General features: G+C 41.5%; 1 protein-coding gene across 5 annotated transcripts in view; it reads right to left on the reverse strand.

Annotated features, from left to right (window-relative positions):
* AKAP9 (A-kinase anchoring protein 9) overlaps positions 1–12526 on the reverse strand; it is a 112985-nt gene extending 100459 nt beyond the window's left edge. For 4 of the 5 annotated variants that reach the window (XM_063412482.1, XM_063412474.1, XM_063412458.1 and 1 more), the window contains exon 1: positions 12284–12526. In XM_063412482.1, the coding sequence (XP_063268552.1) occupies positions 12284–12331 (48 nt within the window). In that variant the 5' untranslated portion in view covers positions 12332–12526. The remainder of the gene's footprint in view (positions 1–12283) is intronic. The other variant, XM_063412465.1, reaches the window with a different exon arrangement.
* Positions 12527–27351: the final 14825 nt, after the last annotated feature.

Genomic DNA, 27351 nt, shown 5'->3' on the forward strand with positions numbered 1-27351 from the left:
TCATCTCAGTTTTGCCAGTTATAATAGCTGTGCCTTTTATGTGTGTCTGTGTGCGCAGAAATTAAAATGTTTCTATAAATTTCAAAAGCTTTACACCAGAATACCCTCAGCCACTTTCTGACAGGGAAATCCAATCACTGGTGTTTTTATTCTGAAGCTACCAAACTACTCACTACGGTTTTGAAAGTTGGTCAAGACAGTGCTACATCCTAATAAAAAAGTCAGCTACTAAGCTGCTAAATAAATACATGAAATTAAAATACCCAATGTGAAAAAGGCATATTGTATATGTGGCTCTACGCAGATATTTACTATATGTAATCTGATAGATAGAAAAGTTATACTATATTAACATTAGAATAATGTAGTGAATGTAGTTTTGTAATTAACAATAAGTTATAGTACAATAGAAGCTGTGTATGTGTGTTATATTTTTGCTCAAGAAGAAAAAATTCCTCAGCACAGAGATAACATTCACAGAGGCCCCTAAACCTTACAGAGGCCTCTAAACCTTCTAGTGAAGAAGAATTTATGGCCTCTTATCCACAGAACCTAACTTTCTCAAGGACGTATGCTCTCATGTGTTCTTTTAATTAACAGAAAGCTTTTGTGACAAGAAACAGCTGAAAATTACTCGTTTTACGTAAGATATGAATAGTCATAAACTGAAGGCTTAAAAAAAGAAGACTTCTCTTTGTTCGGGGCCCTTCTCCTTCCTAGCCTTTGTCTGGGAGGGAGGGGGGACAAAAGCCCGGGCTACCTTCTTTGCTCTTGTTGTCTCATTATTTGTCCTGTCTCTGAAAACTTTTTTTTTTAAACTTTTATTATTGTATTAATATTTTTGTAACCAATTTTTATTCTTTATTAAATATTCATAAATTTAAAAAAAACGAGTGATTGGCGTTTATCACAATTTGGTAGCAGAGGTCGGTTTAAAATACCCCACTGCGGGTGCTGTGGGAGGATTAGAGACCAGGGAGACGCGTCCCGCCTGCATTAGGCGGCCCCGGCTCTGGTCCTCGCAGAGTACCCCAGAAAGGGGTAAGATCCAAGGACAAAGGGAGACAATAAGGCAAAGAGAAGGGAAAGAATTCCCTAAAAACCGCGGTAACCAGCTCCTAACATCAAAGTGTGCACGAAGAATAAAGACCCAAGAACAACGGAGTGGTAAGAATTGCTGGGACTGGGGGTGGCGGCGTTTGGCGCGGAACGGGGGCTGAAAGTGTGTGTGCCTGAGAGGCGGGCTGGGGTAACACCCGGACCTTCCAAGCGAGTGCGGAGTCCCCTACGCTGCGGTTCCGTTGTCCCGCGAGGGAGGCGGCCAGCACCGGGACGAAAGTGAATGGTAAAAAGGAGTGAGAGAAACCCCCCAGGAAAAAGGTAAAGTGTGTGAAAAAGGGGACCCTAAAAAAAAAAAAAAATAAAAAAAAAAAATAAACCCAAGAGCACCTGAGGTTGGGAAGGGAGAACCCCCCAACACTGTCAGATTGAGGGTTTTGATAACCAGCTGGATTGGAGGAAGCAATTCCGAGACATCCAGGGTTATGTTAAATTCTGCAGAATCTAGGAAATAAACCCAAGAGCACCTGAGGTTGGGAAGGGAGAACCCCCCAACACTGTCAGATTGAGGGTTTTGATAACCAGCTGGATTGGAGGAAGCAATTCCGAGACATCCAGGGTTATGTTAAATTCTGCAGAATCTAGGAAATAAACCCAAGAGCACCTGAGGTTGGGAAGGGAGAACCCCCCAACACTGTCAGATTGAGGGTTTTGATAACCAGCTGGATTGGAGGAAGCAATTCCGAGACATCCAGGGTTATGTTAAATTCTGCAGAATCTAGGAAATAAACCCAAGAGCACCTGAGGTTGGGAAGGGAGAACCCCCCAACACTGTCAGATTGAGGGTTTTGATAACCAGCTGGATTGGAGGAAGCAATTCCGAGACATCCAGGGTTATGTTAAATTCTGCAGAATCTAGGAAATAAACCCAAGAGCACCTGAGGTTGGGAAGGGAGAACCCCCCAACACTGTCAGATTGAGGGTTTTGATAACCAGCTGGATTGGAGGAAGCAATTCCGAGACATCCAGGGTTATGTTAAATTCTGCAGAATCTAGGAAATAAACCCAAGAGCACCTGAGGTTGGGAAGGGAGAACCCCCCAACACTGTCAGATTGAGGGTTTTGATAACCAGCTGGATTGGAGGAAGCAATTCCGAGACATCCAGGGTTATGTTAAATTCTGCAGAATCTAGGAAATAAACCCAAGAGCACCTGAGGTTGGGAAGGGAGAACCCCCCAACACTGTCAGATTGAGGGTTTTGATAACCAGCTGGATTGGAGGAAGCAATTCCGAGACATCCAGGGTTATGTTAAATTCTGCAGAATCTAGGAAATAAACCCAAGAGCACCTGAGGTTGGGAAGGGAGAACCCCCCAACACTGTCAGATTGAGGGTTTTGTGAAGGGCATTGTCTGGCCAGGTTAAAGAGTGTAAAAGTGTGTGGAAAGTAAAAGGTACCTTGTAGTTGTGATTGTTTTGTAGTGTGTGAGATTAAGTGAAAAATAGAGTAGAGTGAATGTGGACGAATGAAAGTATAGAAAGTGTAGATTTTTTATTTTAAGCTTTATTATAGTTCCTCAGAGAAGGTAAATTGTATTAAGAAATAATGTGGGAGAAAGGAGAAAAGTAGGTTTTTTTGTGGGGGGAAAAAGGAAGGTGAACAGAGACAGGGATGGGTAGAATAGAGAAAATTTTGAAAGAAAAGGGATAGAAGTCCAGTGGAGAGAAATCATCAACAGAGATACCACCCTAAGATCGTCCCCTGGGAGCTGCATTGCCGGCTCCGGTGTTGGTGCCTGTCTCAGTCCCTGTGCTTGCCACAGGTTCTAGCTTGTCGCTTGTTTCTGCCCCAGTTTCCGTCCCAGGCACGAGTCCGCTGTTCGCAGCGGCAGCCCAGCCGGTTTCTCCCCTCCCCCCCTCGCTGTTCGCAGCGGCGGCTCAGTCGGTACCCGGCCCCCCACCCCGGTCCCGCCGCTTCGGGACCGGTTGCAGCTTCTCTGCAGCGACGGTACTCGGCCCCCACCCCGGTCCCTCTCGCTATTTTCCCGCAAAGGCTTTTTCAGCCTCATTCCCAGTATTTTGTTTGTTTGCTAGTTTGTTTTGGCAGCGCTGAGCGTTGCCGCCACTGCCTTGCTTTTGTTGGAAGCGGCGAGTACGGTCGCCATGAGCCACGCGGGGGGGTGGCCGCGTGGTGGCTTAGCCGACCCTGGAGGGTCCCCCCCCCCCCACGGCGGCGGTGGCGGCAGAGCGGCCGGTTCCCCTCCCTCCTCCCCCCAGCAGCGGCGGTGAATCCCCCTCCGCTTGCGGCGCGAGGGGGGGGGCTTTTCCCTCTCCCCTCCCCCCCCCAGCGGCGGCGAGCCCCCCTCCGCTTGCGACACGGCGGCGGCAGGGCGGCTGGTTCCTTCTCCTCCCCCCCCCCAGCGGCGGCGGCGGGTTCCCCGTCACCCCCCCCTCCCGTTCGCGGCGGCGGCGGCGGCGGCGGGGCAGCGGGCTCCCCCCCCCCCCTTCCCCCCTTCCCGGCGGCGGTTCCTCCGCTGTCGGCGTGTGGCGGGTTGGTCCGGTCCCTAGCTGCCTCAATAGCGATTCCAGCTCCGGTGGTGCTGGGCGTTGACTGCCGGAGGCGGCTGGACCCGCCAGCGTGGGCCATGCGGAAAGCGCGGCCGCATGGAGGAGACCGGAAATTGCTTCCCCTTCGGGAATTCCGGTGGCAGACCCCGCCCATGCCCCGTCCTTGGAGGACCAAAAAAAACTCAGTGATCAGTCCTCCAGAGCTCCCCACTTCCTGTTGGGGAAGCCGTTCCCTTGGAAACCGCAGTCAATGCAGATCATCTCAGGAAGAAAGGGAGACGGGCGGCCGCACAGCCGTGCCATGGCAGAGGGGCTGCCCAGTGGAGGCGGCGGCGCCGAGCCGCGCGTGGGACGCGCAGCTCCCTGCCCGCCCCTCCTCCAGCTCGCTTATCAGCGCCCGCAGCTGCCCTTTTCCTTATGACCGAGAGACTCGGGTCATAGAAGTTTTAAAGATTTTTTCAGTGTTTCTCATGCGCTAGCCTTCAATTTCTTTTAAATCGGTAGCCTGTAAAATTCAGACAGCGTGCATGTGTTCTGGGATGTTTTAGGAAGGACTTTTTTTTTTTTTTTTGAGAAGAAAGGAAACAATGTCTGAAGTTGTGCTTTTTTTAAATGACTGCTGCTTGATGTTGCTAACATTTTTTTTTCAAGCGTTTTTCACTTGGTGAGAGAGAGCTTGGCCATGTGAAGTCAGTGTTTAGTTCTTTTTAAGTGTCTCTTCTACAGTTGATGAATGAATGTGTGTGAAAGTTGAAGGAGGAGGAGTGAAGAAAGAGAAGTATTAGTGTTCACTGGATTATTTGCTTAGTCTATGTTATATTTTAGAAGATGCAGACAGGAGGAAGAGTTGGAATTTGTGGAAGGTACAAAAGCAAGAAGAATTTGTTTGGTAGATATTTCAGAGAGGCATGGTGTAAGTAAAGATGTGATGGAGTGCAGGAGCAAGAAGAGACTTTTGCCTGTCATCAGGGATGTGGTGATATAGAAAGATACCAGAATTTAGATAGGAGATGTTTAGTTAGTCCCAGGAACAAGGAGTAATTTGTTAAGATGAGAATTACAAGTGAAATTAGAAATAAGAGTGGCTCCAAAAGATGAAATAATTTGGCAGACCAGGAAGCTAAGGTGCAGCAGAGAATGAAGCTAAAAGGTTCATGTTAATATTAACTCCAAATAAGGAAAATTGAAAATTCCAGAATTTAGTGAAACAGAGGAAAAAGAATTGAAGGAGATAAGAGGTAAACCAGATGAATCAAAGAAACAGAAACTTCTTGATAGAAGGCAATTACTTAATAAAGTACTTACTAGAAAAATATTAGAAGACATGCATCAGAAAACTCACTGAGGTACCCAAGCTTTGTGTGATTATTTCCTAAGAAACTATGAATACATTGGGATTTGTAGGATAACAGAGAAGATAACTGAAAGATGTATAACTTGTCAAAGGATAAAATAAAAAGATAATGAGGAGAACTACACTGGAAGGTAAGGAATTAGCCTTTAGACCATTTCAAAGTATCCAAGTAGATTTTACAGAACTTCCTCAAGTTCAACGATAGAAATATATATTAGTAATAACAGACCATTTAACTCATTGAGTGGAGGCAGTTCCCACTGCCAAGGCTACTGCTAATGTAGTAAGTAAAACCCTTTTGAAACAAATTATTCCAAGATGTGAGATGGTTAATAAAATAGATTCAGACAGAGGAACACACTTTACATCAAAAGTGTTACAACAATTAATTCAAGCTTTGGGGACCCCAGGCCCAGCAGCTCTGGCTTTGTAAGAAAACCCTAACAGAAGCTGTGAGGCAGCTGTACCAGGACCCCCCTGACCTTAGGCCCCTCTGAGCATTGGGGTCTAAGAAGAGAATGAATATCTTTGTCCCCAAGAGGGAAATCCCAGAAGCCCCAGGGTGTCCTTGGGGAAGTGTTCCTAAGTTCTGCTTCTGTTTGTCAATAATGCTGGGGTTGGTGTTGTTTGTTAACCTGTGTATACACACCAGAAAGGAACTATTATTATAGTCCCAGATCTTCGCCTGAGAGGCCCCTAATTTTCAAAATTACAATAATTCAGAGGGAGAGAATTTGAATTCTTCATTATAAGGGTGGCTCCAGCTTTTCTGTGGCAGATACCTGTCTTTCAGACTAAGACAGGACCATTTTTTTAGTTATCCTATAAAACTTAAGTGTGATATTTATAACAGTATTTTAGCATTGTACAGCTTGTATTCCAAGATTTTGTTAAAACCTATGATCAATTTAATATGCTGCCGTTTCTGTCAGCTATATGGTGCACACACAGATAGATTATGTGTGCCAAAATGCAATTCAAAGGAATTATAAATTGCACCATATCAAAATTGTTGTGATTAATATCTCTAACTCCAAAATGAGAAAGTCCTTTTCAGGTATTGCTGGCACTGAGGCTGCGATCCGGACCAGGGAACGAGGGTGGATCCACGCCAGCAGAATCAAAGGACCTGTGGAAAAGCCTAAGGAGTGGACAATATCATCGGAACCGGGTGATACGAAATTAACCCTAAAAACGGGAATGAGAGGTGATGAACTGGGGAGATCCACATGATCCAGGAAACATACGCAGGATCACACCTGACTGAAAACTTAGACTGAGTTTTGCACCATTGGTTTCAAATACCACCTGAGAAAACTTTAAGACACCTCCAGTACCCTCCATGGGGAGGAATACTTCCACCACAGACAGGAGGATCGAGATTGTTTCGGACAGAAAACCCCTGTGTTTTTGCCTTAGCCTGTAATTTATATAAAGAGGAGGGGGAATTACAACCTCATATATTGCCAAGCCAAATACCCTGTTTGATTCACCCAAATACTGGACATGCTGGTTGGTTTAAATGTGTTTGAGCTGTGGGAAAAATTGGTACTGTAGTTCACCCAAACGACACTCTCGTTACATGAAGTGTAGGGTGTCACCTGAGCCCCCTATCCAAGCAGAATTTGAAACAACTAAAATAATAACTTTGTTGTGTAGATGGGAATTATTAGTGCCTGTTGAACGAGAGGTGACTGAGGAAAAATGGGAGACCACGGTTAAGGAGTGTCAAGAACGATTTGCCTAGAAATTAGCTAAGAGAAAGTGACAATAGAGGAGAGGGCAAGACCAGATTGGCCTCTATAATCGCCACCGAGAAGATCACATACACCTGCTGTGGGCTGCAACCCCATAGGCATGGGAGGTGGGACTATAAGCCATACTGGACCTCTCCTGGTTCTGTCACTCATTTTCTGGCTCTTCCCTTTTGGGATGTCGACCCGGCCATGCTACAAGTGTTACCAAAAACTGTATATGGAAAAGACACCGAGGCTCCTTCTTTATTTCTCACACTCATATCAACAGTCACTGTTATAACCCTTCCAAACTGGGAAACTGCATACACAATAGGAAAAAGTATTGGATTGCGGAAAATTTAAGGGGAAGTGAATGTGCAAAAAGGGACAAATAGATGTGTTTCACCCACATTACTGAGAGTAAAGCAAAGGATTTAGCCCAAAACTCCCCCCACAAGTGGAAAGGGAGCTGTACTCTGGGTGTCATACAACCAGGATTTTTTTCTTTTGCCTGGACCTGAAGGCGATCACTTAGGGATACTAGTTTATAAAGATCTAAAAAGAAGCAAGAAAGATATAATTAGAAGATTATAAAAAAATTGGGGAGAGGATGAGTGGCCCCTGCACGCATACTGGAAACGTAAGGGCCAGCCACCTGGGCACAAGACGGGAGTTGGAGATATCGAACTCCCATTTATATGTTAAATTGTATCATAAGGCTTCAAGCAGTCGTAGAAATAATAACAAACAAAACTGGTCTGGCAATGGAATTAACATCCAGGCAACAAACTCAAATCAGAGCCGCTGTGTATCAAAACAGATTAGCACTAGATTACCTATTAGCTGAAGAAGGGGGCGTTTGTGGAAAATTCAATACATCAGATTGTTGTTTAAAAATAGATGATAATGGAGATACTATCCTAGATATAATCAATGATATCAGAAAAATCACCCATGTACCAGTTCAGAAGTGGGAATCCATGCTAAGTACCAGCTGGTGAGATAATGTGTTAGGAGTAGAATGGTGAAAGAAACAAGGCTTTTTCCTCTTATGTGCTACAGCTAGTTTAATATTATTTCCTTGCTTGATCCCTTGTTCTATTAGATTAATCACTAGTGTAGTTCAAGGTATGCAATTAGTAACCTTAGATCAAAAGATGGATACAACAAAAAAACGGTGCAAAAGATTATGGTATTAAGGAAACAAAATAAAGTAGAAGACCCCCTCCAAAAAAAAAAAAAAAAAAAAAAAAAAAAAAAAAAAAAAAAGCTAGACTGATTTATGAAGAAAATAAACATAGAAGGGATGCAAGAGAGCAGTAAATATCCGCTCGAGCCAATTTATTATAATAAGAAAGAGGAGGGATTGTGAAAAAGGCATATTGTATATGTGGCTCTACGCAGATATTTACTATATGTAATCTGATAGATAGAAAAGTTATACTATATTAACATTAGAATAATGTAGTGAATGTAGTTTTGTAATTAACAATAAGTTATAGTACAATAGAAGCTGTGTATGTGTGTTATATTTTTGCTCAAGAAGAAAAAATTCCTCAGCACAGAGATAACATTCACAGAGGCCCCTAAACCTTACAGAGGCCTCTAAACCTTCTAGTGAAGAAGAATTTATGGCCTCTTATCCACAGAACCTAACTTTCTCAAGGACGTATGCTCTCATGTGTTCTTTTAATTAACAGAAAGCTTTTGTGACAAGAAACAGCTGAAAATTACTCGTTTTACGTAAGATATGAATAGTCATAAACTGAAGGCTTAAAAAAAGAAGACTTCTCTTTGTTCGGGGCCCTTCTCCTTCCTAGCCTTTGTCTGGGAGGGAGGGGGGACAAAAGCCCGGGCTACCTTCTTTGCTCTTGTTGTCTCATTATTTGTCCTGTCTCTGAAAACTTTTTTTTTTAAACTTTTATTATTGTATTAATATTTTTGTAACCAATTTTTATTCTTTATTAAATATTCATAAATTTAAAAAAAACGAGTGATTGGCGTTTATCACACCCAATCCAACTACTATAAATAGTACCCTCTTTAATGTTAGACGAGCTTTCCAAGCAAACTAATGCACACAGGAATCCACACGTAGTATGCCATATCAAGATCTTCACCCTCTGTAGTCTTTTTTTAACACCAGATACATATTCACTGTCTCAGGCCATCAACGATATTCTAGACTCTCGTCAGCAAGGCACAAGACACATCTGATGGATTTCTAATGTCACTGTGTTTTACAGCACTGATCAATAACATAATAACATGCATCTATATTTCTGTTGCTGGCACACATCCTCTCCCTTCCACTTTCCATCACAGTCAACACTATTTGCCTTAACTGGCCCTTCTAACACACACTCTTCTTGCTTCACCATAATGGCATCATGAGGGAAGATAAAGAAATGGCCTGCTTGGGGTAGAAGGGATTTCTACAGAGGAACTGAGAGATCATTTCAATGGAAGGGAGACAGACATTTAGAGAGGCTGGGTTAATATTCAGCAGATTTACCTCACAGCAAAAGAAAATGAATGACTACAGGTCTGGGAAAAGGCGCCTGTAATTTACTGGGTTTAACTTTGTGCCTCCCTTGCGGGTTTGTAACAGACAGAACAACAACATACGGTGCAAACTGCTTCATAATGCAGACCTGGTGTAGTCTCTGAAAATCAGCAGGTACACATGAATACTGGTAAGCTTCCATCAAAATTTTTTATTCCAGTTTTCAAATTATGTACTGGCAAAGGCTGTGGTCACACTGAGACCTATTCTGCCAGGCTTGAGTACACTTAGCACCATTCAATCAAGGTAAGATTCACAATGCAGCTTCTCATTTCCAGTAACAATAAAGGAGGACTCAGAAGAAAATTAATTTGCAGAATATCCACTTTTAATACACTTCTCTGTAAAAGGTCTATGTGGGGGGACAGCATCTTAAAAGACATCAAGAAAAAGTTCCACTGTAGATAAATTCACACAAAACCAAATGCCACATTTGCCTACTGTTGGAGTCCAGGGCCTACGTGATATTAGAAAATAACCAAACGGTTACTTTACAAAAAAGTTCATATGGTTTAATATGCAGACACTGAGATTTAGCACTGCCTACTTTACAAGAAAAAAAACTAACCCAAACTGAACAAGAATCCAGGTCTCAATTGTGAATAATAACTCCACTATTAGCAATGTACCAGCTACCTTCATGGCATCTTCTAGGCTCTTTTACCAGACTCCCAATTACCTACAGTCATCCTGCAGTTTATGGAACAGCTTATTTAAAGATGTAATCTTTAAAGATTTGTAATTTCAGGTGGATGGTTTAAGGTATCTGCAGTACAGCAATACCTGCACTTTTTGGTACAATAATAACATATACTTAAACACATCTTTTCAGCTATTTTATTTAAATAACTCTCAAGTGATAAAGCTCAAAAGTTTTCCGGATGCTTATAGCTGTAGTTTGCAGCAAATATCCATTGGAGCCAGGTAATTTTAGGAGATGCATTGATTACACTACTGTGAATGTGTCTGAGAAAAAGAAAAGCAGCTGCAGGAGCAACTCCTGCTTCCATTGTCTGCTAACACAATTTCTTCTTTTCTGCTTTTATCGGTGACATTAATCACTGAAAAACTGTGATCTAATCTCCACTATACAACACATTTTTACATTCACATGTAAAAAAGGGGCAAATGCAACACAGAACATAAACAAAAAATCTGAAAAAAATCACACTGCTTTTATAGTCCCTTTTCACAAAAGCCATGTAAAGCTTTAAAGAGTGATAATGACTTAAATCACTGAGGACATTAAAAGCATAGAATACTAAAGTCTTCAGGCAAATACTTACAAGAACAGCATTAGGTTTTAGACAGAAAAGACTAGAACAATGGTGAAAGTTATGACAGGACTCTTAAAATACAGAATAAATTAGTAAAGTGTACATGTCTTTTCTCAAAGTTTGAAGGAAGCCTGTTAGAGTCCTGACTTTTGGTTCAATTTTCACTAATTGTAATTGTCATTAATTTTCTGTGTTAATCCCAGGCCAACAAGGGTAGAAAATTCCAAATTCTTCATTATGATTTATAATACCGGCAAATCTACTCCAACCATTTTCTTTGTGAACTATTTAATTTTCTGCAAAAGAATGAGTCAATCTGTGAAAGAATGTACTGCCACCAGGATCTAATTTGTCTCAGTGCCTTTTATGAGTACTACATAATGTTGTGCAAACACCACTCTTGCACTAAGCATTTAAGGAACAGGTTTTTCTATATAAGCTAGAAAAATATAAGCTATATTTTTCTTCATCTAGGAGATTTTCCCAACAGATGTTATGAAACCAAACAGAAACACACTAAGTTATGAAGTTTTTGACAAATACAGCAAAATGCCTATTTAATATGATATATAATATCTATTTAATACATTATAGATATACCTATTTAAATATTTACACCTATTTAATATAATATATAATACTTTGCAGATGAAACTATATCTTTTCCATAGTCTGCATAAATAAGACAATGATGCTTCATAGTTTCATCTTTAGCTTGTCTTCGTTTTGGCTGTACTATTAGCCAAGTTACATGCATATCTTTAGCATGAATGACTGACCAACTTCTGAACTCTTATCATTTAGCTATGACTACAGGAAGGAAACAGATGATACCTAATGCCAAAACACTAATTTTATCTAGAATGCCATTAATTAGCTTATCTCGTCGACCACACCAAAGCTTTCTTTGAAGTTAATAAGAGGTCCTCCTGAAGTGTAGTCTGGTCTGCTGCCCAGAAGGTGAAATGCTGTGCAGGTCGGTGTGTACTGAGCCATGCTTAGGGTGAATGATAAGCTCCCCGATTAAGCCTCGGGTTAGCCCGCAGCAGCGTCTGAGCCGCCTGACAGCCCGAAGCGGCGGCGGCTGCGCGCAGCTCTGCGGGCACCGCGGTGCCGGCGCGCACGGCGGGGTCCCGCGGGTGACTCCCGGCGCTCCCAGCCCGCCGCCACGGGCACCGCGCCGCACCACTGGGGGCATCGCTAATCCTGGCCTCCTAAGGCTCTCTCACGGCATTAGTTCCACACTGAGGAACAGCTGTCGGTTTCATAAAGTTCCTTAAAGGTTCACAGGGTTTCCCAGGCTTATGAGGCAAACGGGATTCGCGCCTCGGCTGCGAAGGGTAATGAGGTTAACGCTCCTTCTCCTCTTCCTCCTCGGCTCTTCCTCCGCCCGGCGCCGCAGCGGGCGCTGTCCGGGCTGTCACAGTCCTGCCCCGAGACGGGCACCTGTGGCGTGCCAGGTGTCGGGCCGGTATCGCCGGGTACCGGCACCCACCGCCCGGCCGGGAGCGCAGCGCGGCCCCGCGGCGGGCGGGGGAGCGCGGGGCGGGCGGCACAAAGCGCCTGCTCCGCCCGCGGCTTTGTTCGCGGCGGGGCCCCGCGCCAAGCCCCTGCCGCAGCCCCGCTCCGCCGCCGCACCGCGCCGCTCGGCCCGGCCCCGCTGACAACCTTCCCCGCCCTCACCCCGCTGTCTCCCCGCCACGCCACCGCCTCCTTCTCCTACCTTGGCTTTCCCAGCCTCCAGCTTCTTCAGCCGCTCCTCGTCCTCCATGGCGTCTGTGCGGGAGAGCAGGGTGTTACCGGCAGCGGGAGGAGGGGCTCGCCCCGCGCCCTCCCCTCAGCCGGGGCGCACACTCTCGCTGTCCTGTCCGGTCCGGTCCCGTCCCGCCTCACACCAAAGACAGCTGCCGTGGCGCGGCCACCGGCGCCGCCATCTTCGGCTCCACGTAAACACGCGGCCGGGGAAAGTGACGTGTGCCCGCCCGCTCCTCCTCCCGCCGCCGCCGGGCCCTCCTCCCCGAGCCGCGGCTGCTCCCGGCGCCTCTGCCCGCCGGCGACCCCCGCCCGCCCGGCCGCCGCCGAGTCGTGCCGGAGCCGCCCCCGGAGGAGCGGGTTTGACCCCGCAGGGAGCGGGGGCGCCGGGGACAGCGGGCGGGGACGGCACCGGTGGGCACACCCCCTCCACACCCCCGTCCCCACCCCCGCCCTGCGGGCAGAGGCGGGGGACTCCCGTTGCCCACAAAAGAAAAGCTCCGCCGGGGCGTCCGGCACTCGCCGGACTGCGATAGGGGCCTGCCCCGCCACTGCCGCGTCTCTGGCTAGAAGGCTGATTCTGACAGTTCTGGTTTTCCAGGTTGTCCTGTTCCTGCATGCGGCTCCCACAAGTGCCGGGATTCTACAGCTCGATCTAAGGCTTGGCAATACAGCGAACTTCCCGAGCGTGTGCCGCAGACTGTGTAAGGATGACAACAAAGGATGGGTAGCCCCCTCCTGTTAAAATTACTTACCATGCGCTCGTCGTGCCAGACGGGCTGGAAGAAATGTGTTAAAAGCACAATGGGGAATATGGCACGTGGCAATTAAATGCTCATACAATTTCTATACCTCAGCAAACGCAAAGCAGTATTCTGAGATAATGTAATAGTCTACTTAATGTGTGCCTTGAAAGGCTAATAGCAATTTGGATCACGTGGTCCTATTGTGCTTTTTCTTACAGTTCCCCCTGGCGTGGGCTCCGTTTGTGATGGTGCGATGGATGGCACAGGCTTACACACAAAGGAAGAAAAAAAGGCTTCCCAGGAACGTGTACCAGCTGCAATGTGAACGGATTCCTTATTCTGCATTTAGAATCATGCTGCTTTACTAAATGCAAAATTCAAAATCTTTCTGAATTAATTTAGATCTCCACTTTGCTGATCTTTTGAACAGGTTCCTCTAGTATACATTTCCTTGCTTGAATTTTCCAGCAAAAACGAGATACGCCCATACAAACAAAAATACAAAAGAAAACATTATTTGCACAGTATTACTGACCAGGAACAAGTTTTTTTTAAAATGGTCAATTAGGTGTCCTAGCAACAAAATACCACACCCATATTACTACCAAAGTAAACTAAACCTACAGTCTGACATGTTAAAGGATTTTCCTTTCCTCCTCCATTAGAATTCATGGAAAAGTCTGAAATAATTTGTTAATAAGTACAGGTAATGTGCATTCCTGTGTTTATAAAACAATATTCTCAACCTTTAATCAAAAAGGAATATATACCATTTATGTAAAAAGAAAACACCATCCATCATAGGGAATGAAAAATGTCTGCCTAATCTGTTGTTTCATATTTGGAGCAAGCCATATGTTTCAGTTAAAGTTCTCAGACTTTGCCATTCCACTACAGGAAAATCATGTTATAAAGGAATGCAGCAAATGAAAATGAGAAAAATTAATTAAAGAGGAAAGATTTTATAGGAACATAAATTCGAGTTCATTTCTTAAAAATATGTTCCTAAGTCAGTAAGATGAAGTACCTCCTCAAAGCCTGTACAAATAGAATATTTTTCCCAGCAACTACAAAGGTCCAGAGACCCCTGAGGGAAAAATAAATCACCTTTTCTGTGTCAGTGACATTCCTCTTGACTGTCAGAGACCCCTGTTGTAGAACTAGCTATCAGATGTCAGTAAAATTTCACACACACTTTGATAATAATTTATCGGTAAATATCCCATTTAGAAGATAAATACAAGCTTCCCAAATCCTACAATTAAATGGATTCTTGAGTTAATGCTAAGATTTGATGGGCCTAATTTTCCTTTTACTCACAGACTTATATCCGTGTAATTCTATTGGATTTTAGCTTAATACCTAATTCATGAAAGTCATGAAAACCATACTGACAAACTATAATAGAATACTGTGGAAATTACTGCTAGATAGACTATCTCAAGGAATTATATTTCCATATCCTCTCAACATTGCAAAAACAGGACTTTCTCTCCTGGGGAAAAAAAAAACCCAAACCCATACAGTATGATTTCCCACTTCAGATATTTTAATTCATATTTTATCATTCATGCAGGGCAAGCTGTCCGGAATTCACAACTTGGTTAGCCAATTAAACTTTCAGTTACAGAATGGCATTCATCTTGTTTGCTTAATTCTCAGAATTGACTAATAATGTTCACTTGCCCGAGAATATAAGAAAGTGTCAAATAACTCTTAACACTCGTTGAATTCACGTAAGTTAAACATGTAAATTGCTTTCGACAGCATATGCAAAGTGAAACAGATTAACAAGGTAAGAAATACAGGACAGACATTCTCCAAAACAGGAATAACTGGTATTTTGGCCTAGTATTTTTATTTAGAATTAAATTTATTATTAAAAGATGTTCTTATACAAAATGGCACTGAACCAGCGTCGACTATCAGACCTAGTTTCTAGTTGTATTTGTCTGGGGACAAGGACAAAGGCTTCTTCATCTACAGCATTTTCTCTAACAATGAAACTGCACATTCTTCCTACCTCTTCTGTTTCCTTTATTCACTGTTCAGAGAATCTATGCCTGGTAACTTTCATTGTGGCACTTTGGTGGACTGTGAAGTAAGAAGATGAAGGCTAAACACCATGTGTGATGATCACAAAGTTCTAATTAGGAGATTCACATTCTGTCATAGTCCACTGAAGCCAGAATCAGAGGGTTGTCAGATCACAACATGCTGCTGGTAAATCACATATGCAAATAACATGCAAAAATTTTAAAAATATCACAGGCATAACATGATAATACAACCTCTTCCAACAGGTAAGGAGCACAAATATTGTTTATTTTTAGGTGTCATAAATACCTTCAGCAATACCTCTTAATAACAATGCCATCTAATTAATTTTCTTCAACAAAAATACATATTGGAATGAAAGACTCCTATATGGATCACATAAGATTCCCTGATCTATCTTGTAAGAAAAAAATACCTGACAGCAGTCAGGTGTTTTCCTAGCACCAATACAATGACAATGCCACTTTCTAGTTTTTAATTTTAAACTTGAATTCTTACATTTTAATTTTTTTGTTTGTTTTAAATGTCTGTAGTTGGTCAATATAAATCTTAAAGAAGTAGTCCTCCTTTTAATAGATATTACCTTCTTATATGTATGTGTAGCAGAGTGATAGAGAGAGGACTCTTGGTCAGGCATGAGAAATATGACACTGATTATGTGGATCATTATGATTAGATTTGTTGCTAATATAGCATCTAAATGCTGTCAATGCAGTATATAATATAAGCAGGTATAAAAGTTTATAATATATCAGGTTTGGCTACAAATGAGCAGGTTTACAGTCTTTGGCCTTGCAGAATTCTGAATAAAAAAGCACCTATATAGCTACTTTAGGATTTTATCTTAGTGTCTTACCAGATCTTAGCACCTTTACTCACCCTCCCAAAAGTGAGTGTTCCCCGTCTTGGGGCTGGATGTACCCTGCAGGTGTCCCTGTGGGGCTGGGGATTCACCAGAATCCTGCAACCTCAGGATACCAGTTTACTCAGCTGGCCCAGTCTTCGGCGGCATTTTATAGATTTTGCAGGCTGATGCATACCAAAGTCAATAACAATCACCACAACTCGCCATCTCTGGACTGGATTTGATTAAGCGAGCATCCAAATCATTCCTCCTGCAATTCCCACCTAGTGTTCTCACCTTAAGACAAGTCCTACTGCCCATCAGAGATAATGGCAAGGGAGATGGGGTGTTTGCTAAGACCTGGACTGTCTTTCATCATGGTATGTCCAACAGTTCTGCTGTGGCTCTTGACCGGCTGTATGAAACCTACCTGGTGGGATAACAATTTCTATTATACTGACCATTAAAGGGATCAAGTGTGAACGTAAGAGCCACCTCTATCTGAGAAATTACTATGGTGAAGGTTTTATTTGGATATGCACCTGTTTCCACTGAACCTAGTGGGAGTTCTATGGCAGATGATAGTGCCAGTACAGAAATGCCTTAGTGCATACCTGTTAACCAAACAGATTTACCTCCACTCAGTGTGAGCTTGCACGAAGAATATGAAGTTGACCTAAAGACCTTACCTGTGCCTTTGTCACAGTCTGTTATGCTGGATCTGTCCCCTACCATCTGCTCTTCAGCTGCACTGAGCCTTGGCCCTGGAGTCTCCCAGTGCTGCTTGGTTGGCTTGCCTGAGGCAGGCAAGTGATTCAGGTAAAATATGTAAAGTTCCCAATTTCACAGAGCCATTGCTGGTACTGCTGAGGAAGGATCACCTATTTATGTTAATTGGCTGATCACAAGTGGAAGTCAACTCAAATTTCAGGTAGAACTTGGTTTATTGTATTCAGCTAGTCTGACTGCATGTTGTAAAAACTTTTGCCTCGGACATTTAGGTGTATTATTTATGTTAGGACCAGCTTGTGTTTTAGAAAGAGACAAATGTTCTCTCCTTCAAAGCAGAGCAGAACAGATGTCACTACAGAACAAACAGTGAGGCTTGATGGTGAAAAAGTAGGTGAGCTAGAGGTGTAAGACATGCTTTTAAAAGCATGGGTGTTTTTGGTTTTTGGGGTTTTTCTTCTCTTTCTTTGCATCTTTTTTCTTTCAGACATGACTGGTAAGGCGTAGCAGTTTAAAAAATTAATAAATGAGGCAACTGATGAATATTTTAGAATCAAATTCCTATATAACAGCTAAAATTTCTATTCTCTTATATGTTTTTCTAAATGAAGGTACCAAAACCTACAAAAAAAACAGGCACTGAGGATGAAAATGAAATGTCCCCAAATAAGAAGAAACAATTTAAAAAAAATGTAATTTATAACCCCCATCTTCAGCTGTGAAGTTAGGCAAATCTGTATTAACCATTGTAACCAGTGTCCAACCAAATGTCTGTACAGCAAGCATTTTTTTCTAAATGAAAGTAAATTTTGTTATAAGAGGTGACAGAAGAAATCAGACACTAAAGTTTTCCATGTATATGATCCAGGCATTCACTTTGACACTTGAATAATTGTGGGCTTGCTCACATGCTTCAATCAGACACAATCAAGTCAAGCACACAAAAGTGTTTTTCGTGTTTCTAAAACCAAGCATTTTTCATCTTGCTGAAGGTATAGTAAAATAACTCATACAAAAGTGTTAAACCACAGAGCTCTGATGCTATTACAGTAACACAGACCTCCTGGAGATGGGTGTCTTTCTTTTCTGAATGCTGGAATTGCACAGCTTCTAGTTTGACTAACTATAAGTTCCACATATAGTTTTGGATACATATTTGAGTCTATTCCATATAATTTAATTTATTAAGAAAACTACTCTGGTATTTGTTTGTTGCTTTGATGAAAGCACTGTAACTAGGAAGAGGCAAGACTCTTTAGCTAGGAAGTTTTGTGAGATGAATAATTTATTCTGCAGGCATAATATATCAAGGAACGTAATTTAAGTAAGATTGCAACTAATACAGCTAATTAGTTAAGTGACCCTGAAGCTTCAAATTAGCACTTGATATTTGGGGTACCAACAAAGATTAATTTCATATGAAGGTATAAAAGTGAGTTATTTTCCTACTATTCTGCTGTTTTATATGGTCAAATGTAATTAATGAAACTCCATTTAGAACATGGAAGAAATTAATAATTTAATAATGTCCACATTTCAGTACAGTACAAATCACCAATGAGTATACCAGTTTCTCTTTGAATTTGTCCATACTGTTCCCCTGACAGATCAGCATTCCCAGTGTATTTTTAGAAATTCCAGAATTTCTGACAGTATCTGAGATGAAGTACCCCAGGCAACAATTACAAAATATGAAGAAGCTATAGCTTCCTAAAAGTTTAACTATTTTAATATATTTTGGTGCTAAAATGGAAAATATCGGGGGGGGGGGGGGTCGTATTTCAGCAAGTCTTAAAAGACATAAAAAATGTCATTACTTAATAAGGATTACTTCTAAATCATTGTACCACACTGGGACTCATGCCTTTTTGAGTATTATTTATGGGGAAAAAGAGCTGGCATGTCATGTCAGGTAATCCCATAAATACTGGTAAGAACAAAGGATTTCCTAGACTTAACTTTAGTATTTATAGGAAAATCTTCTGCCACCTCAAATAAAGAGTTCTACAGACACAGCAGAGCTGGGAGAAAATACTTAGGTCTTCCAAAGGCCTCCCTAACACCCTGGAAAAAGGATTTATTTCAGCCTAGAGAAGAAAAGGCTTTGGGATGACCTTATTTCAGCTTTGCAGTACCTGAAGGGAGCCTGCAAGAGAGATGGAAAGGGACTTTTCACAAGAGCATACAGTGATAGGACAAGGAGGCATGCCTTCAAAAAGACAGCAGGGTTAGATTAGATATTAGGAAATGCCCCACAGTATGGAAGTATTCAAGGCCAGGTTGGATGGGGCTCTGAGCAACCTGCCCATGGTAGTGGGGTTGGAAATAGATGATCTCTGAGGTCCCTTCCAACTCAGACCACTGTATGATCCTGTGATTCTGTGATGACTAAACTGCTGTGAAAATATGCTGTGTGCACTGCAAATCCAGGCAGATCCAACCCACTGGGGTGTACATCTGGAGGTGGCAATGTGGTATGTTCACTTTGCCATGGGGCCACACGCTGCTCCTGCTTTACCCACAAAATATTGTGCATCAGCACCTAGTTGGGTGCTGCAGATGTAACCGCGAGGACTTTACAGGAGATCCGATTATTTACCTGTTGAGAGAGATTTACTGTTTTTCTTGTTAGCCCTTCTGTGAAGGCAGGACTGACTGCTGCCAGATCCCACGCCAGCAGATGCTCAAGGCCAGGGTGGACAGGGCTTTGAGCATCCTTTTCTAGTGGAAGGGGTCTCTGCCCATGGTGCAGGGGTTGGAACTGGATGACGTTTAAAGGGTCCCTTCCATCCCAAACAATTCCATGATTCCAAAGCCCCACGGCCTGGGACCAGCCTGGCTCCTGCGCCCTTGGCATGACTTCAGCTTTTGTTGTCACCAAACTTGAACATTCTTAAAAGAACAAATTGTTTTCTACCTGCCGCTATAAACCCGACGCTTTAAACACTACGTGAGTAGAGCACAAGCGGTTTGTAGCCCACCGAGTGCTGCAGTGAATCGAAGCTGTTCTGTGCAAGGCTTTCGGGAGGTTCACACCTTTGCGGGCAAGAGCTGGGACCAAAATTCAGGGCTCTTTTATCATCTGCTGCCATCTTCTGGCGACTGGCTCAGATACAAAGGAGGCGGTGGGTAAAAGGGCTCTGGAAATGCGGCCGCGCCGCGAACAAAGGCAGCCGCGCCTCTGGGCGGGTCCGGCCTGAGGCGGCCCGAGGGCAGGGCCCGGGCCCGGGCCCGTTCCTGCCGCCGCCGACACCCGCGGTGGATTTTAAATTCAGAGGCTCTAAAGAGCCCCACGATGTGTGGTCAGTGCACATGGCTCATAGTCCGTGAGGTGAAAACAGATCCCCCATGGGGTTTGATGGGCTCGTGTAAAGCTGCGGGCTGCTTCAGCAGGACAGTGTAACCGGGCAAAGGGGTGACACACGGCGCCCTTCTCATGTGCTGGCGCAAGGGAAGGGGACAAACCAGAGAATCCCTCTGCAAGAGGGACAGCGACGAGCTCGAGTGCCTTTCCACTGCCTGTTTGCAGCTACACCGGGGAATCGCTACAAAAATTCTTAACAATTCTATGTCAGTCTTTCTAGTGTGAAATGTAGTTAATATGTATGTTAGTTCATGTATACATTATATACTGCAATGACATGGAATAGTGGTATTTTACTGGATGCTGTATTGTTCATGTTTCAGTAAAACAAACTAAAGGACTACCTGGCCATAGAAGTAAATGCCTTTGCTTCTTGGAAGCTTAGAGCTGCCTATAAAGCATGTGCCTGGACAACCAGGATAACCAGCAGCATCCCAGCCTCTCTGACACGTCTTTGAAACCCTCTCAGTGTCATCTTGTATCACAGAAAACTGGCAAGACTGGCTCCAGGGACATCTGCATCAGCAGACAAGCAGCAAGAATCCTGCAAAAATACAGCTGCTTTGCAAAGTTTTACTGTGATTACTAATCATCAGCATGGGTGTCAGTGATTAGTCAAATTGTGTTGTACATGAATGTGTGAAGGCTAAAAGAACCTGTGTAAAGCCACATTCATGGTGCCCCATTTTGCCTGGTACACCTCGTGTGCATGAATAAATATTTACCTTTTCAATTCTATACTTTGTGTCCTAACTTCTGTCCCCCACTGACATGGGCTGGTTGTGTATTTTTATGACAGAGGTGAGGAGAATTGAAACACAGCTGCTGTGACCCCCATATGTCTGAGCAGCACTGGAAATGGCAGATTCGTGATTATCCAAGGCCAATCCATATTGTTTATCTCTGTATTGGGTTAAAGAAAATAAAATACTTACTGGATCATTTGCACAGGTAAATTTAAACCCTGGGAAGTTTGTTTTGGGGGAGGAAAAACAAGCTAGTAGTTTTGGAAACTGCTTCTTTCACTGGCCCCAGTGAAGGGACCTTGGGTAATTTTCCACTTGCTTTACTTGTCCTTTGGAGGTGTAAGTTGCAACAATTCTGCAGAAGCGTGGCTGATGTGTAGCTGGGTTGTCATGAACAGGAGTTGTACCTCTGATGCCAAGAGAGAAAAAAAGAGATCTTGATGTAAAGAAATAAGCAATACTGCTAGTAAACTTGTGTGCAGGACATTACAGCTGAAGGGAGAGAAAAAAACAGTGCCAGAACTTGATTTACATTTGCTAAAGGAGTAGCTTCAATCATATTGTTCCAGAATATTGCATGACCTCACGTTCACTGTATGTTCCAAGAAATGGCAGTAGCTAAGCTCTGAAGTGGTTCTCCACAAGCTCTTCAACTGCTGTGGAGCTGGAAGTGATGATGGTACTTCATGTTCCTGTAATGCCACAAGTTTACAAGTTAGCTCTGTAAAGGCTGACATTGTGTTGCTGAAACATGCTGAGCATTTACAAACATGAGGAGACCTCACAGCACTCACTCACTCAACTCACTGTTGATTAAAAAATTGGGGTGATTTTCATCAGTGATCTATTCTATGTGCTCTGGGTGTTATGAATTAAGTTTTTTATGCCCCAGTAGGGAAAAGACAAAGATTAATGGCTGTACATATCTGCTGCTTCAAGAAAATTAACAGGTTGATTCTATGCTCTTGAGGGGTTATCACTGGGCTTTTTATGCTTTTTAGTCTAAATTCATTGACCTGGCTTAACAGTGTGAGAATTCAGTGTCATGAGTATTATTTATAATTTGGCTTCATGCCATTTGGGGAAACAAAAAAAAAAGACTCACAAGAAGAAATGAAAGAAACAGAAAAAACAGATGGTATCAGGTACTGCTTTCTTGGGACCGTAGCTTAAGGCCTCTTCTCATGTCATACAAAACAGTTAACAGAGACTGGAAAGGGAATCAGCTTACTCTAAAATAAACCTATACTGGATAGTCACCTGGATTGGACTGTAATTTTGATCTCCATTAACTATATTAATATGTAGATTGCTAAGTTTAGATTACTGTACTGGGATGTGTTGATCTTTGGCTAAAATGTTTCCTAAATTGTTGATATGACACTTGGGGAAAGCAGTGGCTTCTTGGTGCTCCTTTTGGTGTAACTGCAGTGCCTATTTTCTGTTCTGAGTCTGCATGTTTGTTGGCAATCATTACAAAGTAAGGGATCATATTATGAATATGGGGTTTTTTTTAAAGTAAAAATCAGTTGATATTTAAAACTCAGGAACGTTGCCAGAAGTTAAACCTGAAAGGTCTGAATCCCATTCTGAAACATATTTTGTCACTTCTGAGATTTTTACCTTTTGAAACTTACTTAATGAACATATTCAACAGGTAGATTTTGTAGAGTTCTTGAAAAAGGCATGAAAATCCAAGTTTCACTGAATAGGACAAAGGTTTCATTCACTTCAGCAGGCCGCTTGCGTCACTGGCTGAGAAAGTGTGCTGAGATTTAGGACTTCCAATCTGATTTTTGGCACTAGGAGAGTGATGTCATTTCCTGAGCTGTGTGTCCATGCTGGAAAATTAGAAAATACGGGCTTTTTGTACAACCAACTTTGTTTAAAAGCCCAAGAAATGAAGCTCAATTGAAATACATTGAAAATTACTTCACAACAGTAAAGAGGATCTCTGAAAAGATGTGCTTTTCACAATTATAGAATTTTGAGTTTATTGCCATAATAAGTTTTGTAAAATAGTTAATCTTTACAAAATAAAATGTATTATTTCTTTGTCACTATGAAAAAAGTAAACCAGAATCAGTGTTGTGATATCCCATTTTTGTTGACAAAACCTCCTTTGGAATGATATTGCTGTGGGAAAAAAACTAGATACTGTCCTTATAGGACTCCTTCTTGAACTCTTATTTAGAACACTTATTTATAAGGCATAAGTGGGGAGTGTTTGGTGGAAAACATTAACGGAAAATTCTGGATGGCAGTTTAGAGGCCATAATTTGTACTGGTTCTCAGGAAGGAGTGCATGAAGCTGAACATTCTAAGTCTGAGGTAATGCAGAACTGGGGCAGTTTAGCATAAGATTCAATTCATATTAGATATTCCTCCTCTGAGGGTGAGAGATTCTGTTTTACATTTCTTTAAAATGATGCTTTGAAACTTTAATGTAACTTAATTTGGCTCCATGTTAAGATCAAACATTCATGTGTTGCGCTTTCAAGTTTGAAGTACAAATTAACTTTTTAACAGTTTAGACTACTACTAACTTGTTGGATCAGTTTTAGCTGTTTAAAAAATAATTGTTTGCCTTTTCTTATTTTAGTTAGAATTTTTGTCTTTTTTTTAATCTGCAGCCAATGTGAAAAAAAATAAGCCTCAGTATACTGTTTTTCATTCAACTTAGTTGCATTGTGTAGTTTTTCTTTTTCTTACCTCCACATGAAGAACCATTCGAGAAGAGTCATATGAGGGTATATGCAATTTCTGATCCCCATGGCAGTCAGCTGATCAATACTCTTGAAGAACACTTTGCTTCTCTAACATGAGTGTTTCCTAGCTATTAGATCTCTAATGATTTCTAGTTATTAGATGTTCTGTGTGGGCTGTATTCAGACTGGCGCCTACTTTGGCTCCAGAAAGAAGATAATAGGATAGTGGTGGTGCAGAATCACATGAAGAGCATTTTGACATGTGCCAGAGAGGGTATCAAAATAGTTAGACAACAGCCATTGTGTGTTCTTAGGAGACTGATCAGAAGCAGGGCCTGAAGCAACTTCTGAAGAGCAAAGAAGCTAGCAGCATCATCTAACATTACCCATGGATCATCTTATGAGTTTCTTGAAAAACATTGGGAAAAACATTACCATGGGTGATGTGAAAATTAAAAATACTCTGAAAAATTGGCTAGAGTCCTTTCTTCATTCTTGTAGTAACAGCAATGTAGAGAAAAACATTATTGATTTTCCTTTCTTGGGTTGTTATCTGAAAACCTTTGTGACCAATTGAACAGAGCATCACAAATATTTTTGAGCAGACTAGAACTGGTTGGTGACATACCTGCTGCCTGAGGTTCCTTGTGCACAGTGAAAACCAACTGGATTTTTAAAGATCATTTCTAGAAAAGGTTTTGTCATTTGGAGCAGAATGTAAGTAAGTAACTGCATGGATTTTCTCTAGACATTTTTCAAAGAGAGCAACTGAGAACTGCTGTCTCCAGTTGTGTGGCTGGTATTTCAACATTATTTAATGAGCACATTGAAGGAAATCTTACATGTATCAAGGAAAAAAATCCCTTCCATTGATTGTACTGAAAGGATTGTGGATAGACTTGTTCTTGACTAACTGCAAGTCATTTTTCTTTCATCCAGAAGCTTCAATGACAAAATGGTTCACCTCATACAGCTAGAAATCTACATTAAACATATAACAGTAAACCCTTCTATTCCCTGTACAAGTACATTAAGCAGCTAGATCAAAGAACTGGAAAAGCTTGATTATAACTGAAATTTATAGAAATGGCAATTTTGTCCTAAATAAAAGGAATTTTGAAGCCAAAGTGAAAATATGTCCTGTAGTTTAATTTGGTATAGCTATTATTCATGAGTAGGGAACCACTTGTGTGAAAATTCCTTGGCCAGATTATGTAATTAAAAAAAATGTTTTGAAAAAGTTTAAAAATATTTCTCTCCCTAAATAAACAGCTGTAAGAAAATGTTCTAATGTTACTACTGAAATGCTCTGCAGTGGCCATGAGAAAGTTTTGATGCATGAGCTTGTCAAATGTGAAGGTATCTGACCTCTAGAGATGTGTTGCTGTGCTTCTGCTGAGGATTTCAGTGGAATCAGTGATGGCACAGACTGTAATGGATGAAGGAGATGTAAGAAAAGTGAGTCTTACCTACAGTGACACTGTGTCATCTACAGTGTCTTGGGGGCAGCTTCAGTGAAGGCTACAGAAGCCTTCGTGACTGATCAGACTACTTTAAGAGGGCTCTTATCATGAGCAAATAAGTAACATGATGCCCCTAAAGTATGAAGAAAGCTAATTTTGGTTTTCAGATGCTTTTTTTTCATACTGTAAATTGCAAGACCTCCAAATACATGCATACATGCACTTTTCTTCTGATAATATAACTCATCTTCTTGCTTAGTCTCACTAAAAGCAAGTTTCAGTTGCTTTGTTTCCTCCTCCTTTTTAGGCTACTGTTTATAATCTTAAACCATTTATATTTGGTCAGAAATATAGGAAAAATCTAATCCAGGAATTTGTGTATTTGCAGGTTTTTCAATTTACTTCTGATAGTGAATATTTAGTTTTTCTACATATAATTGTAATTTTTAGTTAACAATAAAGCTATTGTTCTTTGTCAGTTTTCTTCCACAGTTGTGTTTTTCACTATTTCCACTTGTTAGGAGTGTCTGGGAAGGGCATGGGTGCCACGAAGACTGGATCCTAGCTCCTGTAAAAGAGAAATGTTGAGACAAGTTATTTTTGTCTTTTAGTAACAACTTGAGTTTCATTTTTGTCTTGTCATTCAAAAAAAAGTTATGATAGGAAGGTTCATCTTTCTTTGCAGAAGAAAATCAGAGTGCAAAACCAGGAGTTTTTTCTGTCTAGCTGTTACTGTTTAAAGGGAAAAATGATATGAGAGAAAAATTATGTACATCCTTCATGAATTAATGGAAGTACTTGTTTTTAAAATATCAGGTTTTCTATATTTGCTGTTGGGGTATACCCAAAATGAGAAGGGCCTTCAGGAGTTCTGAGACTGGTTTTATTTTTCTTAATGCTGTTTACCAGCAACCAAAAAGGTAGACATCCTACAGTGACTGTGTGGAGACTTTTTGTCCATTTCAACATTCATTTTTATGTAATGCTATTTTTTTCCTTTATAGTGAACACATAAAAATTGCCATAAGCTGCACTTTTAAGACAATGTAAAACAGTAAGAGCAATAATTCTAATAACTCCTGTAGATCAATGCCTGAAAACAGATACTGCAGAATGTTAAGCTTCATATGTATTCCTTGGCTCTGAGAGAAACTGCAGTAAATGCTGCTTTTATAGAGAGTTTCTGTGACTGCCAGTGGAAGAACTGTAGCACATTTATATGGAGTAGAAACTGGAATGAAACATGCCAGACTAGAACAGCAATTGCCTCCTTTTCACTACTGGAAGAGGATTAATATAATAAATCATTAGGACAATAATTGGAAATATATTTAAAAGATAACCTAATTATTAGAAGTCATAATTTAACTGCATGATAAATTACAAATAATGACAAATCTGTATACCATTTACCCCAACCCATAGTTTTTGTTAAGAAATATGTATTTTCTCTCTATTTAAGGAATGCAGAGGATGAAACAAAAAATCCTAACTTCTTTTTTATTAGTGTGTATGTGAAAGCAGAAATTTTACAAAGGAAAAATAGAGCAATAGTAGCTTTTAATTGGAAAAAAAATGAGTGACCATTGGTTACTGGAAAGGGTAAAGCTCATAATTGACAGCAGTAAATCAGAGTATGGAATCCTTTGGGAAGTAATTCATGTGATATTTTATTCCAACTAATTACTGTTCATATGACATATAAAGTTCACAATATATTTCAAGGCAGACATAACCTTTCTTGGCAACAAAAGACCCCTTTGGATGCTTTTGATTTTAAAGTCAAAATACACATCTCTGTAGATGCTCATATATCCTGCCTGATTTTCCTCTGAATGCTGTTCAGGCCATCCTGATAATATGACTGTGTTTTGAGACTATCTCTGAATGAAGCTGAGATATTGATAAAATGTAAGTTTATTGTAGGACCACTGAGACACATTCAAGGAGCTGGAGCACCTGGCAAATGGGGAGATGCTAATAGAACTGCATTTGTCTACCCTGGAGAATGAAAGGCAGAACAGTGGGGACCCAACTAGTAGCAGGCTTCTGCTCCCTAAACAGCAATCACAGGAAAGATGGAGCCAGACTCTTCCTCTGAGGTATACAGTGAAAGGACAGAATGATGAGATGAAGAATGAGAATGGCTATGTGCAGCAACAGACTGCCCAGAAAATCTGTGGTATAATCACCCTTGCAAATTTTCAGTATCTTACTGTTGCCTATGTGACCTGATGTAACTTTTAAAGTAGCCTGCTGTAAGATGGAGAGAGAATGCAGTGTTTTCTAAAGATTCCTCCAAAAAAAAAAAATTATTCTTTGACTCTAGTGTCTTTTACTTGAACTTTGTAAGATACAGAAAAATATGTATCTTGTCAGTG

Source organism: Prinia subflava, chromosome 1 (assembly GCF_021018805.1).
Source record: "Prinia subflava isolate CZ2003 ecotype Zambia chromosome 1, Cam_Psub_1.2, whole genome shotgun sequence".
NCBI lineage: Eukaryota > Metazoa > Chordata > Aves > Passeriformes > Cisticolidae > Prinia > Prinia subflava.